Source organism: Helianthus annuus, chromosome 4, assembly GCF_002127325.2.
Source record: "Helianthus annuus cultivar XRQ/B chromosome 4, HanXRQr2.0-SUNRISE, whole genome shotgun sequence".
Classification (NCBI taxonomy): Eukaryota; Viridiplantae; Streptophyta; class Magnoliopsida; order Asterales; family Asteraceae; genus Helianthus; species Helianthus annuus.
Window position 1 is genome coordinate 67,758,154 of NC_035436.2, and position 15,679 is coordinate 67,773,832.

The window sequence follows — 15,679 nt, forward strand, 5'->3', positions numbered from 1 at the left end:
TCAAAAGGAAATGTCACTTTTGTACAAGAAATTGAGAGAGAAGACATGATGTTTCCTGAAAGCAAACTCAAAGAATTCTATTCGTCTGAACAAGACAAAGAAGAAAGACCATTGAGTTCATGAGCAGGGACATAAGGTTGGAAAGACTTGAAAGAGGAGAATGCAGCATTCACCTAGTTCAAACTAATCCTGTAGTGAGAGTCAGAAAAGTGGATCCCTTTGTTGCACCAAATGCAATTATAGGCATCCATGAGCAAAACAAGTATACCTTGATCAGAAAAATGGTGATGAATAGGTAATCAAAGATGGTGATTTAGTAGATAGGCTCCATTCAATAGACCTGATTATGCTGAAAAAGACCTTTGATGAAGAAAAAAGAAACACAAGGGTCATAATGAGAGCCCCTGACAGCCTCTCAAAAGCTTGAAGGAATCTATTTACATGAATAGCTTTAACTGATTTTGATCTCTGCATTAATTACGACTATGTAATTAACAAAAATTTGCTCATGTCCCCTCCTAACACAACAATCCCAACAGAACTACAAGAAGAAGTCAGAACATGAGTTATTTTTGAAAATCCAGAACTTTCTATTGTTTTTAGGGATCATGAAGGAGAGAAGGCTCTTTTTAGAGTAGATGAAATATGCAAGTACTCAAACCAGACTCTCAATAAAGAAATGCATGAACAAAAAGCAAGAGCAGCTTAAAGCAAAGGGTCGTGACAAAGACGTGTTGAAGAAAAAGATTGAGAAGATCATCAATGAATTGAATGAAGTAAGAACTTGGTACAAGGAAATATTCAAGGAATGCAACAAAACAATTGACTTCAAGAAGAGACTAAAGGATGGTGATCTTTACAGAGTCAATCTTGACAGTGCTTGATAAACAATTTATTTCCGTTATTTTTCTGTTGAACAATGTTTCTGTTACAATTTGAATTTCTATGGTTTAAATTTTCTTTCATGTTCTCTGTTATGAATAGTTATTTTTCTTACAATACTTTTGGGAAATTGTTGGGAAAATTTTTGTAAGTATTGAAGAAAATTATGGTCAATCTGATCATGTGCTGAAGATAAAGTCAAAAGATCAAACAAGAAGAAGATACCAGATAAACAAGACAAAAGAAGAAAAGAAGATACATCTTCAACAAATATCAGAGATCACAAATAAAGAATGACGATCAGAAAGGACAAATCTGATGAGTCTGATGATGAATCTGATGATTATCATCAGAATCCAGTGAACTCTGATTATCAGAAATCCGGGGATCAATTCGACAGATTTTTGGTAAGTTATCCATCAGAAAATCTGATGAATCAACTTGTCTTAAAGATAAGACTCTGCCGCCGAAGTAAAGTAGCAAGTTGACCTTGGATGGTTTCAATGAATATGGCAAAAAACTACTTTATACAGACAAGTACATGAATAAACAAATGAATCAATATATGGGTTATATAATTATAATAATGAATAAATGTTGCACTAAATACAAGAAGTATCTTGAATGAACTAAAAAAAAAGGATAGGTGTACGGTATCCTTAGCCACGGAAGGGATCTCCCTTCCCAGTTCATGACCCGACAACGATCACTGGCGGTAAATACCCTTGCCAACTTGATTGGATTGAAGAGCATGGAGCACCCAGGATTCGAACCCGTGACCTCCAGGCAATGGGAGGCCTCAAGAGACACTAAATGGGTGTCGGTAACCACTGAGCCAAGACCCAGTGGTTATCTTGAATGAACTAAGTTACAACATATTATAAAGGTGGTTTTTTAATACTAACCAACCTATAGAGGTTGTATATATTTGGATTTAAAAAACATTAATAGATAACAAAACGATCTCTTATCTTATATATCGCATAAAATACAAAATATTCTACGAAATAGAATACTCAATAAAATTTTAGAAACTAAGAAAAATTTATAATTTTCATATTTATGAGCTTACATCAAATCTCCTTCGATAGAACTTTAACCTTGGTTTAAGAGTATAAATTGAAAACATAATAAGAAGAAGAAAAAAAGTAAAAACGTATAACTAAACTCAACTACTATACAAATGAATTAGCTTGATCCATCTCCATTGATTGTTGAGAATACTGCATTTCTTCCTTCAACCTCTTCGTCAACTTATAATCCCCATAGAAGTAAGAAGCAAATCCCCATAGAGACAAAACAAGTGCGACTCCTTTCTCAGCTTGAAACTTTTCTTTGTAGAAAATTACTGCTAATACTTCTGTTACCGGAAGAAGAACGGCAATTATAATCCCTGATAATAACGAAGATGCACAAAAGATAACTCCAATAGCTCCTAAGAAGAAACATTGCCATATCAAAGCACTAGCACACAGTATTGCATAATATTTTGTTTGCCCAAGTTCAAAATCTTTTGCCTCACTTTGAATCACCTACAAACAACCAAAACCAAATAACGTTCCACAAATTCATAACTTGAAACAAGTCATAACAATATATGAAAAAAACTAGTTAATTGAGAAACATTTGGTTTTATATTGGTTTTTGGTACAAGTTTTACGAGTAGTGTTAGGTGCATTTTTAGTTTTTCATGTATGGTTTACCACATTTTAGCATACATTTTTGTAGAATTTTATGTATTTAGACATATATATTAAATCATTTTGGAAAATACACGTTTTGGTAGGATAAAATTTAAGTTCATTTGTTTTTTATTGATATTGTAGGTGTGGAGTGATTGCACATAGTGTTTGTTTCACAGAATGGAATGGAATTTGGATGAAATTGGAATTTAGATTTCATTCCTTGTGTTCTTCGTTTCAACAAAGGAAAGAATTAGAATCTCAATTCCATTCTTGATCGTGTTCGGTTTGCAAAGAATTGGAATTGAAATTGGAATTGAACTCTTTCGAATTCTTTAAACTAAATGAATTCAAAATCTTTCCAAATTTTGAATGAATTCAAGTAAAGTCATTGGAATCTTTGACCGGTCACCGATGTCTAAAACGTCTCAACCCGAACTTGTCCGGCGCCAACATGCAACGCCTCGATCCGACCCAGTTCGCCACCGACCTACAAAAATTCAACCCGATCAGCCCATGCTGACCCGCAACGTCTCAACATGACCCGGCCTAGCATCAACCGGACACGTCTAGACCCGACCCTTTAACGATCTGAAACGTCTCGACTTGACCCTTTAACGACCTAAAACGTATCACACCGACCCGACCCGTTAATGACTTGAAACATCTCAACCCGAACAGACTCATAACGTCTCGATTCGGCCAACATATCAAATTGACCCGACCCATTAACAACTTGAAACATCTTGACTCGATCTGGCTCCTTAAAGATCTGAAACGTCTTAACCCAACCCGCCCCTTTAAGGACCCGAATTGTCTCGACCCGAATCGGCTCGTTAACGACCCGAACTGGCTCACCGATTGTTGAGAAGGAATCGGTAGATTCCAAATCATGTGCCAAACGAACACATCAAGAATGGAATTGAGATTCCAATTCCTACTGGAATGTTTAAATTCCAAATCTAATTCCTTTTAAATCCAATCCCTATGTAAATTTCAATTTCAATTCCATTACATTCCATGAAATGCCTAAATGTTCGAAAGTATTGAAGAAATTCAGGATACAAACTCATGATTTACGATTAAGGGTGAAAACGAACTAAAACAAGCGTGGATTAAGAAATTGTTTAGATCACAATTTCTTAAAATTGAATTAGAAAAGAAAAAAAAATATGTCGGAAATTGATGTGGACGTTGAATTGCAATTTGCAACATCCAAATTAAACATTAAACAATGATGGGTTAAAAATGATTTTCGTGGGCTATTTATATTGAGTGGCCTAGAAATAATATGGGCTAAACTAAAATATTAGCCGTTCGGTTGGAACGTTGGGCTGCCAAGAGAAAACAAAGCCACAAGGAAAATAAAAGTGGAAGTCGGCATGAGGGTTTTGGGATTTTTATCAGGGTGTTCGAAAAGCTTGCAGTTCCCGACTTCCCGGCTCGCTCAAAAAAGCTCTTTTGTAAACAAGCCGGCTCGACTCAGCTCGATTTGTAAACGAGCCGAGCTCGTGTGAGTTGGCTTGTGAGCTTGTGAACCAACTCGAAATTATTTTATTCTATATAGTAATTTAAATTACAAATATATAAGAATAAAAAGTATCTGGGAGAGAGCTTAATTGTTAACATTTTAAGATTAATTACTCAATAACATATAAGAATATTGGGAAAAAGTTATACATTTAAATTTTACTATGCCTGGTCTTTGAAATAAAAATAATAATAATAATAATAATAATAATAATAATAATAATAATAATAATAATAATAATAATAATAATAATAATAATAATATGCATATATACGTGTGTAATAATTTTTTTTCATGTTATTAATATATGTAAAAACAAAATAAAAAATATTAAGGAGTTGGCTCGATTAGGCTTAAGCTGGCTTGAATTTTTTACAAGCCGAGCTCGAGCTCGACTTGTCAGCTCGTTAAAATAAACAAGCCAAATCGAGCTGGCTCGTTCAAGTTTAAGCTCGAGCTCAAACCCAATCTGACTCGGCTCGATTACAACACTAATTTCTATTCGATGCGAATTTTTTTAAAGGGAATTTTGGATCAGTAACGGGCTATTGGAGTATCATCGTGCCACCAGCGGAACCACCCGTCATATCCATCTCCAGTAGGCAATAATGTCTATACACTAACTAAGTAGGAAACCCAATAAATCTGGAAGAAACCCCTTAGGGGAATCGAATCCAAGACCTAATGATCACTAAAACTTATTCCACCCAAGATACTACTAGATTATGATTTCAAGGCAATTGAAAATGTCTAACTTTGGCAGCTGCAAAACGAGCAAGTAAATTGGGGAATTTTTTGTTTTAGAATTTCATGAACAATTAATTATTTTGATGTTTCTTCAGTTTGTTTCCTCTATTATATCATATGTTTTCTTTCGTCAAGTGAAAGTCAAGGTACGAGACATCAAGGAGTTGCGGGTGATACTGCTTGAGAAGAAGTACACCTTTTTTTTTTATTTAGTACTTTCCTATGTTAATTATTTAGCCTGACAATTAGGTCAGAGTTATGTGTATCAATAATGAAATGAATATTTATTAAAACAAAACTTTACTTTGTTTAACACATGTTGAAAATATTTTGTCACAATTTTTACAAACAATATTTTGTTTATCAGCAAATGAGTTACAACTGAAATTATTGAAATTCATTTTTTCTTGATATAATTGGTAATTTTATTGGAAATCGGGCATACCTTCATGGGGATAAGTCAAGGTCGCTTGTTTTTGTATGGACTCTTGCAAACTAAGGACAAATGTGTAGGGTCAAATGTTTGAAAATAAGAGTTGATAATGGTGACAATGGTCCAACCAAAATTTAAGAAGTGGTGTGCTTTATTTGACTACTTTTAGAGTTTTAGTGACAGTTTATTTAATATTATACATTTTCATTTTTTTTAGTTATTGTTGAGAATATATTTTTCATCTTATGTAATAATTATAATTTTTGAGTTAAATGATGCGACTTTAATATAAAGGTTTCATTTTTTGTTTGTGGGTATAAAAAGATTTCACTGTTGCCATTTTAGTCCACTAGATTAATTTCATCCACCTTTTCTGTTAATGAGAAAGACAATTCGGTCATTTGATATGCCGAATTGCCCTTCTAGTACATAATTACATATAAAATGACCGAATTACCATTCTCGTTTACGCCCCGCTAGCGGTATGCTCACATAATGTATATATGTGTGGGCGCTCGGGGGACAAAAGTGAAAGTGCTCTAATTTTAACGTTATTGTACTAATTTCGTGAAAATAACGATAAAAGAGGGGGATGGTTAATCATGCATCATGTGGTGGCGTTGATAGCCGAAAGACAAGGGGGTACATGCACTAATCAGCGTTTGTCTCAATTGCTGAGTGTTATGTGCCCTATGTCCTAGGCTTGATGCAAAACTACTATCGAGCCGGGGGTCTCATTGGAAGCAGCCTCTGTATTCCTATGGGGTAGAGGTAAGCCTGTCTACATTTCACCCTCCTCAGACTCTACCTTAACTTTTGTTATTGGTGGGATATACTGAGTATGATGATGATGATAATGATGTTAACAAAAAAATAGATGAAGTTAACCTCAGTGGACTAAAATGGCAATGGTGAAACCTTTTTGGACTCACAGACGAAAAATAAAACCTTTAGACTAAACTGAAAAATGGCCCAAACAAAAAAAAAAACTAACATTTAACTCTAATTTTTTCTATAATTTAATATGAGCTTTGTTACACCATGTCCAACTTTAATGACAAAATACCAAAAACTACATGAACTCTATTTTTTTCTATTATTTAATATGAGCTTTGTTACACCATGTCCAACTGTAAAAGTAGATTTTCTGAATTCAATATAATATATTAAATATTGAACTGGGTACAATATATTAATAAAGTCATCTTAAAATAGTTTAAGGTATGGTATAATAAGTTAAATCATTTGATAATTATTTTGTCAATTTTTGTCTCAATATAATAATTTAACGTCAAATCATGTCCCGGTATATTGATTTTATTGCTACAAATATCATAAACTTAGGCTAAAGGGTATGGGGAGCATGGGTTGGGTCATTAATGCCACATAGGACCATCAATGGATTGCTACACCATCCCCTTGCTTCATCCACCATGGTTGGCGTGGATTAAACCATGGCAACCATGAGCCTACTTTCCTTTTTCAATATTTCATTTTCCTTTTCCACAAAAGTAAACTAAAATAAGAAAATAGTGATTTGGGTCATGACCACACCCTTAGGGTAGTGGTTTTGGATGATGGATTAGAAGTGAGTGACATGGCACCGATGTGAAGAATCATGGTGACCATGAGGGTCATGACCACACCCTATAGCCTTATAAGATAACAAAAAAATGTATTTTTGAAAATATATTATCCAATAATATAAATAAAGTATATTTTAAGATCGAAACATAGAAGGTTACAACTATCTATAACATTATTTTATTGGAAAAAAAATAAGATCGAAACATAGAAGGTTACAACTATATCTCTATCATTACTTTATTAGAAAAACCAAAATAATATTTCATAAAAATATAAAAGATCGATCCAAGTGAAAAAAATCACATCATTAGACACGTGAATAATGTAGATGGCAATTTTTGAGGCAGTTAGAATAAGTCCATACTGAAATGGTTCATAATGGATTCTAAAATATCTTGTGTATGCTATATTTTAAATTCAGACGTTTTTTTTTCATTCGGGAACCAAAGACACATTAAACGTGTACGTTTACGGTGAAATTTCATTCTTGAACTTTATCAATCAAGGAATAATATTAGATTTGGATGCTCTATTTCTTACGGCCCTTTTCTGAATGAAGAAATCAAATTGGCAATCTTTGAATGTGGTTCTGACAAGGCGCCGGGTGATGGGTTCAATTTTAGGTTCATAAAAAGGTTCTGGAATATGTTTGAGGAAGACTTCAGAAATATCCTAGCCTCGTTCCATATTAACGGTGAGATCTCCGGTGGGTGCAATTTGTCTTTCATTGCTCTACTCCCAAAGACAAAGAACCCTGCGTGGTTGAAAGATTATAGGCCCATAAACCTGATCGAAGTCATTAGCAAAACGATATCGAAAATGATGGCAAACCGGCTAAAAAAAGTTATCCGCTCGGTCATCTCGGAAAACCAGATGGCGTTCCTCAAAGGAAAGTATATTCTCGATAGCCCTCTTATGCTTAATGAAGTTTTGTTGTGGCTTAAAAAAGTAAAAGAAAAGCTTTCCTTATAAAAATTGATTTTGAGAAAACTTACGACAACGTTAACTAGGGCTTTTTAATTGAAACGATGATACAAATGGGTTTTCCTCCAAGATAGTGTATTTGGGTAAAAGGGGTTTTGGCTTCGGCCAGGTCATCGGTTTTAGTAAACGGGTCCCCTATTATTGAATTTCAATGTTCCAAAAAGGATTAGGCAAAGGGATCCTATCTTGCCTTTTCTTTTTTTAATTGTTATGGAGGCTCTGTCATGCATTTTTTGAAAGCGGGGTAAGAGGGGGTTCTTAAGGGGATTAAAACTCCTAACGAGGGCCCAACTTTGACTCCCTTTTTATACACGGATGATGCATTGGTTCTTGGTGAACGGTCTAAAGATAATATTTTAGTGTCTCTCGGTTACTTAGGGTTTCTTAAGAATGCCCGAGTCTAAAAATAAATCTTTTTAAGTCTAACCTGTATGGGATTGGCGTGGGAGCTTCGGAAGCTACCTCTCTGGCGGAGGTTTTGGGGTGTAACAGAGAAGATATTCCTATAACATACTTGGGGATTGTAGTGGGGGCTAATATGAACAGAATTAAAAATTGGAAACCGATTATTGAGACTTTTGATAAAAGGTTATCTGTTTGGAAAGCTAAAACTTTATCGCTTGGGGGGAGATTGAACTTGATCAAGGCGGTTTTGGAGAGTCTCCCAATTTATGATTTCTCTCTATATAAAGCTCATATGGGTATTGACACTTTAGAGGCAAAAATGAGATAATTTTTGTGGGCGGGGAACAACGATTTGAACAAAATTCATTGGGTGGCTTGGGATTGGGTAACGTTACCAAAAAGTAAAGGGGGCTTGGGTATAAACTGTCTTTAAAATGTGAGAAGCTCTGTTGGAAATTTGGGTCTGGAGATTCAGGGTGGAGAACCAAAGCTTATGGAGGAAAGTGGTGGAGGCGTGTCATTATAAGAGGAGAGGTTGGAGTTTTTTTGACATACAATGATTCTATTGCAAGTTGTTGGACTAAGCTAAAATGGAGCTTAAATTGAAATTAAACGGGAAGTGTCTTCAACATTTCATTTCAGGGATTGTGGGGGACAGAAGGGATATTAGATTTTGGATTGACATTTGGTTGGGAGAGATTCCTCTCAAAGACTAGTGGCCTCATTTATTTAATCTGGAAATGGAAAAAAATGTGTAAAGTGATGGATAGGGTCTATAGGAAGGAAGAGATGTTTGGATGGGCTTGGCAGTGGCAAAGAGACCTGGAGACAGAGATAGAATGGCTCGAATGGCAGGAATGTCAAGACGCTTTCTCGGAGGTGCGACTATCAAATGAAAAAGCCAAGTGGAAATGGATGGGAGGCGACACGGGGGTTTTTACGGTTAAAGTGATTAAAAAAATGATGGATACTGATAGGGGTGGTGGGACGAGGGTGGAATTTAAATGGTGCAAATGGGTTACTTTAAAATGCAACATAATGTTGTGGAGAGCTAATCTCGACAGATTAGCCACCCGAGTGAATCTAAGGAGAAGGAACGTGATCATCCTGTCGGATCTTTGTTTGATGTGCGAGGAGATAGAGGAAACGATGGAACATTTATTTACGGCGTGCATGTTCGCTAATAGAGTATGGATCAGTTTTAGCTCGTGGTTTAAAATCCCTTCTTTGTTCGTGTTCTCGGTTAAGGATTTAATGGAGTTACATAGATACTTACAAATGGGTAAGAAAGCAAAAAAGATTATTGATGGCTTGATTATTATCACGGTTTGGTGCATATGGAAATGAAGGAACGAGACCATGTTCCAAAATAAGAAAATGTAGCCCGTAAGATGTGATTGGTGAGGTTAAGTCTAGAGGTTTAGTTTGGATTAAGAATAGGTCTTTCTTTAGAAGCATTAGATGGAAAGAGTGGTGTATGTCTCCTGTGTATATGTTGTAAAATTGGTCTCTTGTCCGTTTGGGTCTGGGGTTTTGTATATTGTTTGGCGTCTTGTCCGTTTGGGTCGGGGGTTTGTTTTAACGAAGTCTACTTTTCAAAAAAAAAAAAAATCTGTTTTTTATATTTTTGTATACACATTTATGCATTTTTATCGATCCAAAATTTATGATACGCAAGATCAGCTCAATCATTTTGATGACTCTAGGTGAAAAAAATTGGTGCCCTTTTCAACTTTTCATTATTGCTTTTTAAAATAAAATAATTAGAAATTTAAGACCTAGAATTCGATCCATGTTCCTTGTGAACATAATTGATACCATGATTTTCTTTTAATTGCTAAGTTATTATTATTATTTTTTTCATAAAACGTTGATATATTAAAGCCTTGCCTTTCAAAATGACAGTATTTCTTCAAAATTAAATCTTATTAAGGAAGTGAGTGGGTTGGATAACTTAATCTTCAATTTTTGCAAACAAAATCGCAATGTAGAGTTATAAAAAAAAAGAAACTTTTAGAGGGGAGAAAAATGCCCGGATAGTCCCTGTGGTTTCGCCTTTTTTCACCTATAGTCCCCAACTTTCTAAAACTACCTGAATAGTCCCCAAGTTTTCGTTTTTTTTTTCCCGGATAGTCCCTGGGTCTAACTTCAGTTACTTTTCTCTGTTAAAATGATGTGAAATGACAAAAATACTCTTTCCTTAAAAGGCCAAACCATAGGGACTATCCGGGCATCTTCTTCATTTTTATTTATAAAACCCGACCACCACACTTCATCTTTAACCTCCACCCACCATCACCCTCCTCCACCCTCCACCATCACAGAGGTGATTGAACCTGCAACGTACCGTTTCCCTCCTCTCCGATCAATCTCCGACGATCTCAACTCCTCTTCGATAGCTCCCGATTAGCTCGACAACACCACTCCGTTCTCTCGTTAGTGTTAGTCGTTGGTTGAAAAGTGAGCGACCGTTCAAAAAACAAAAGTTGAAAAGCGAGCGGGATTATTCTCCCGGTCAAAACCACAACTCACACCACACTTTCGCCGGTCCACCTTCAACAGTCAATGTTCTTTCCCCCTTATCCTTCCATTCCACACCATCAATCAAACACCCCAACACTCTCCTAGATGAACACAAACCCTACCTCACCGCAACCTTCCAGATGCACCTTCACTCTCCCAACACTCATCACCTTCACCCTCCTCCTCACTCCGCCACCCCCCGCCGCCGCCGAGGACGACGTCAACTGCCTCCGCGGCCTCCTCCGCTCCCTCCACGATCCAGATCACACTCTCTCCTCCTGGAACTTCAACAACAACACCGCCGGCTTCATCTGCCGCTTCGATTACGTCGGATGCTGGAACGATCAGGAGAATCGCGTCATTTCGTTAAAAACGGCTGACCTAGGGCTTGCCGGAACTTTCCCTCGGATATACGGTTTTGTAAGAATTTGCAAACTCTAGATCTGTCTGGTAATAATATTATAGGTGAAATTCCTACTGAATTATGCACGTGGTTGCCTTATTTAGTTGATATAAATCTGTCCGGTAACCGTTTCACCGGTCAAATTCCGTCAGGTTTTGGTGATTGTGCGTTTTTGAATATTGTTGATTTGTCAAGTAATCGATTATCCGGTAATATACCCGTTCAGCTGTCCATGGTGGGTGGAGGTTGAATATGAAGGGTGGAGGAGGGTGATGGTGGGTGGAGGTTGGAGGAGGGTGATGGTGGGTGGAGGTTGAAGATGAAGTGTGGTGGTGGGTTTTATAAATAAAAATGAAGAAGATGCTCGGATAGTCCCTGTGGTTTGGCCATTTTAAGGAAAGGGTATTTTTGACATTTCACACTCTCTTAACAGAGAAAACAAACTGAAGTTAGACCCAGGGACTATCCGGAAACAAAAAACGAAAACTTGGGGACTATTCAGGTAGTTTTAGAAAGTTAGGGACTATAGGTGAAAAAAGGCGAACCCACAGGGACTATCTGGGCATTTTTCTCTTTAGAGTGGGTTGGATAACTTAATCTTCAATTTTCGCAAACAAAATCGCAATGTAGAGTTGTACAAAAAAAAACTTTTATTAGAACTGGGTGGCTCTAAGTCTTATGAAGGCCTAGGTAATGGCCTAGTTTCATTAAACTATAAGTCCAGTCCTAATGATACGTGATGTATATTTCTTTACTCGCAAATGTCACAATTTTTGTATTATTATCGGACAAAAACGATACACGAATAAAGATAGATAATCATAAAACAACGTATGTGATAAGTATGGATGTTATATTATTTCAATACCATGGTATATAACAACTACTTTCTTGATTTTCTCATTCCCAAATTACTTTGCACCCAAACTATTTTGCACAGTGAAAAGCTAACAAACTTGCACATGTAAGTTGAAAGAAATTAAAATAAAGTAAAATATAACTTTTCTAAAGTGAAGTAAGTTGAAAGAAATTAAAATAAAGTAAATGTAACTTTTCTAAAGTGAAAAGTAAGTTAAAGAAATTAAAAATAAAGTCAAAATATGTACTTATAATTGGTGTAACTTTTCTAAAGTGAAAAGTGAAAAGTTATTTGCTTTAAACCATAAAACGTTGAAATTCTTTACCATCTCTAGTTATTTTAAATTACAATTTTCTATTTCAACTCAAATAACTATCACACAATAACATAAATTTTGATCGCATTATTCAAAAGTTATTTTTGTGTGGTGATCCACGGTAATACGTTTTGTTTGTTATGAGAGCATTCACATTCGAATCATCATCTCTATTCTTATAATATATATATATATAGGTAAAGAGTAAAATACAAATGCGCTTATCGTACGATACGTACGCGATCATCCCAGCCGTTTGATCAGGTGCAGATCTGGTGCGAATTCAATACATATCGCATGTGAAAAAATGGTTAGCATGGGGTAGTGTGAAAAATGGCATGAGGTGTGTAGATGGACAAAATCGCATGTGGAAGATTTGAATATCGCATTTGAAAAAATGGCATGGGGTAATGTGAAAAATGGCATGGGGTGTGTAGAATCGCATGTGGAAGATTGAATATCGCATGTGAAGAAATGGCTAGCATGGGGTAATGTGAAAAATAGCATGGGGTGTGTAAAATCGCATGTGGAAAATTGAATATCGCATGTGAAAAAATGGCATGAGGTAATGTGAAAAATGGCATGAGGTGTGTAGAATCGCATGTGGAAAATTGAATATCGCATGTGAAAAAATGGCTAGCATGGGGTAATGTGAAAAATGTCATGGGGTGTGTAGAATCGCATGTGAAAAATTGAATATCGCATGTGAAAAATCTCTGTGTGTGTTACTGTTCATCTTATTCGATTGTTGGTCGATCATTGTCAGTCTTCTTCCGTTTGACCCTTACAACTCCCAAATTAGTAGTTCTTATTATCGACATCGCACTAAAAGGAACGAAGGGAGGTTGGGGAAGAAGATTTTCAGGTTTTTGAATTTGATTTAGGGTTTGATTTTGAACTATCATTGGTCAATTACAGAGATTTATGACCTCGCAATGATGTTTAACCTTCCTGGTATGATTTAGATATATTAAAATGATTAATTTAATCATTTTAATTAGTTTCGCTCGCGTTTGATCGATTGAAGATCGTATGGCTGAGGGCATCGCGTACATAATGTAGGATAAGAGGTATTGTACGTTAACCGGCCTCTATATATATATATATATATATTTTAAAGATATATCTATTCCCTGTTTTTTTATATTGATTAAAAAAAAACTTAATTTTTTTCTTAAAATAAAGAGTTAAGGATAGTATAGAAATTCAGAGGGATGTGCATGTTATATCAATTTCCATTACCATAATAAACTAAATAAAATCAGTATTACTACGGGTATTTATTTTTATGGTTTTCGGTTTTTCTACTATTCGGTTTTGGTATTTTTGTACCATCAATCGATACCGAGCTGATACCATATTGCGACCAGCAATCCCGGCCGTATTCAGTTTACACTTTTACTCTCTCCGATACGGTACTGGTACAAACAGTGGCGCGGCTTTCAAGGGGCCGGGAGGGGCGCCCGACCCCCCAAACTTTTCGCTCAATGGTGTTATGTATGTACGTTTCGTATAGAATTTTTTAGGTATATATGTTTTCGACCCCCCAATTTTATAATTTTTTTTTTACTTATATAGAATTTTTAGTTTCGGTAACTTCCGACTTCTCGTGGAAATTTTCAAGCTTCGACACTGGGAACAAATTTTGTATTTGAAATAAAAAATGAGGCTATAAGGAGTTGTACCTTAAAGTCATTGTTTGCAATCATTCCGACCATACAAAATAGGGTTGCAAAAAAGCACATGACAATCTGAATCTCCACCACAAGTGTATACGTAATCTCTTGCTTTGCATGCTTGTACGTTAGTTCTATAAACGGCAACACAAACCCATACAACAACGCTGCCGCTACCGTCATAACAAACCCCATCCAATACTCCTTCTTACTCTCTCCCGCCGGCCGGTCACCGCTCGTATGCAATGCCAACACCGCTGCCCCGACCGTCAATAGCACCACCGCGTTGACCGAATACGGTGTAAACTTTTGTTTCACAAGAACGTAAGCAAAAAACGCAACAAAAGCGAGATGGGGAGCTAGGATTAGGGCTGACGTGGATATTGGGAGGCGGGCCACGCCGTAGGCGTAAAGGTAGTCATCGAGGCCAGTGAGGAGGCCGATAAATGCTACTGCGAAGAATAACCGCGGACGCATGTAGATGAGGGTTGTAGGTTTGTTTTCTGTTGTTCTGTGACGGTGTAAGTAGAGAACTATGAGAACTACAATGATGACAGGCCATCCTGCGGTTTCTAGGGACGACGATAACCATACACGGTTGCCGCCATGGATGAAGTAGAGGCGTGTGATCAACGGGCCACCGCAGTTTCCGATTGATAATAAGATAAAACTAAGTATTAAAAGAGTTATTTTGGTTGGCGGTCTAGCCTTAGCCGTTACATGTGTGGTGGTGGTGTGGGTAGTGGAAGTTGTGGTTTGTTCATGGTTTTCCATTTTGTATAATAATGTACTAAAATCAATTTTGGGAGAAATAACACAATATTGTTATGACCGGTGTATTTACACGTTGCGTTATTTGTACATTTTTTATATGTGGATGGTATTTATCTACTAAGATAATCATGAAGAGTTACGTTTTATAGGGCTAGATCAAATACATAGTCTCACAAGAATAAGAAGTCGTAAGAAAAGTATCAAACGGACTTTGATTGAATTCATTCAAACGGCATTGTAACCATCTCATCGAATTCTACGATATGAAATCTTAGGTTTTCGCTTTAGCTTGTAGATTTCAGAATTTTTGTTTAGATTATTATGACTTTTTATTTATCATTGTGTCTTTTTTATATGACAAGGTATGACCCGGTTCGGTCAACCCAAACTGGCCAAACCTATTTTAATAATAATACATCATGTCGTCATTATATTCCATTTGCATGGATAGACATTATTAACTAAATCTCCAATAAACTGGGGAGATCTGCATGATCTCCTATTTTTGGTCTCAATCTCAATTCAACCATAATTCCTCAAAAGAGGAAACCCTAAAGCTACCAAACACTAGAGGAGCCGAACCCATGGTAAGATCATTTACTCCATGAACACTCCCTCCCTCTCTCTATTATTTACTCTCACAAACCAAGACTTATTCTCATATCGGAGGGTGGTTACATGAATGACCTCATTCCTGTAACGAGTCCTAACAGTGATTTGTTTTGTAGGACATCATTCTAGTTGTCAACGTCAGAGATATTCACCGGAGATCCACCCATCAGGTACACGTTTCTTCATTGGCGCCATCCGTGGGATGGAACTGATACAAGAAACCTACTACCATGACGAGCAATCGTGACGAGACACATGTGACAAA

The 15,679-nt window shown here is 36.4% G+C and overlaps 1 protein-coding gene across 1 annotated transcript; it reads right to left on the reverse strand.

Moving 5' to 3' along the window:
• Positions 1-1,895: 1,895 nt before the first annotated feature.
• LOC110921476 (purine permease 1) lies at positions 1,896-14,861 on the reverse strand. Its single transcript, XM_022165803.2, has 2 exons — positions 14,038-14,861; positions 1,896-2,414 (listed from the first exon to the last, which is right to left on the reverse strand). Exons 1-2 carry the CDS (start codon positions 14,800-14,802, stop codon positions 2,058-2,060), a joined length of 1,122 nt encoding a protein of 373 aa, XP_022021495.1. The 5' UTR covers positions 14,803-14,861; the 3' UTR covers positions 1,896-2,057.
• Positions 14,862-15,679: the final 818 nt, after the last annotated feature.

Excerpts from the sequence above, each read along its gene's own strand:
- LOC110921476 (XM_022165803.2), bottom strand. The coding sequence starts at position 14,802 with ATGGAAAACCATGAACAAACCACAACTTCCACTACCCACACCACCACC. Across the intron at positions 2,415-14,037 it reads TTGCAAACAATGACTTTAAG|GTGATTCAAAGTGAGGCAAA; the intron begins GTACAACTCCTT and ends GGTTGTTTGTAG.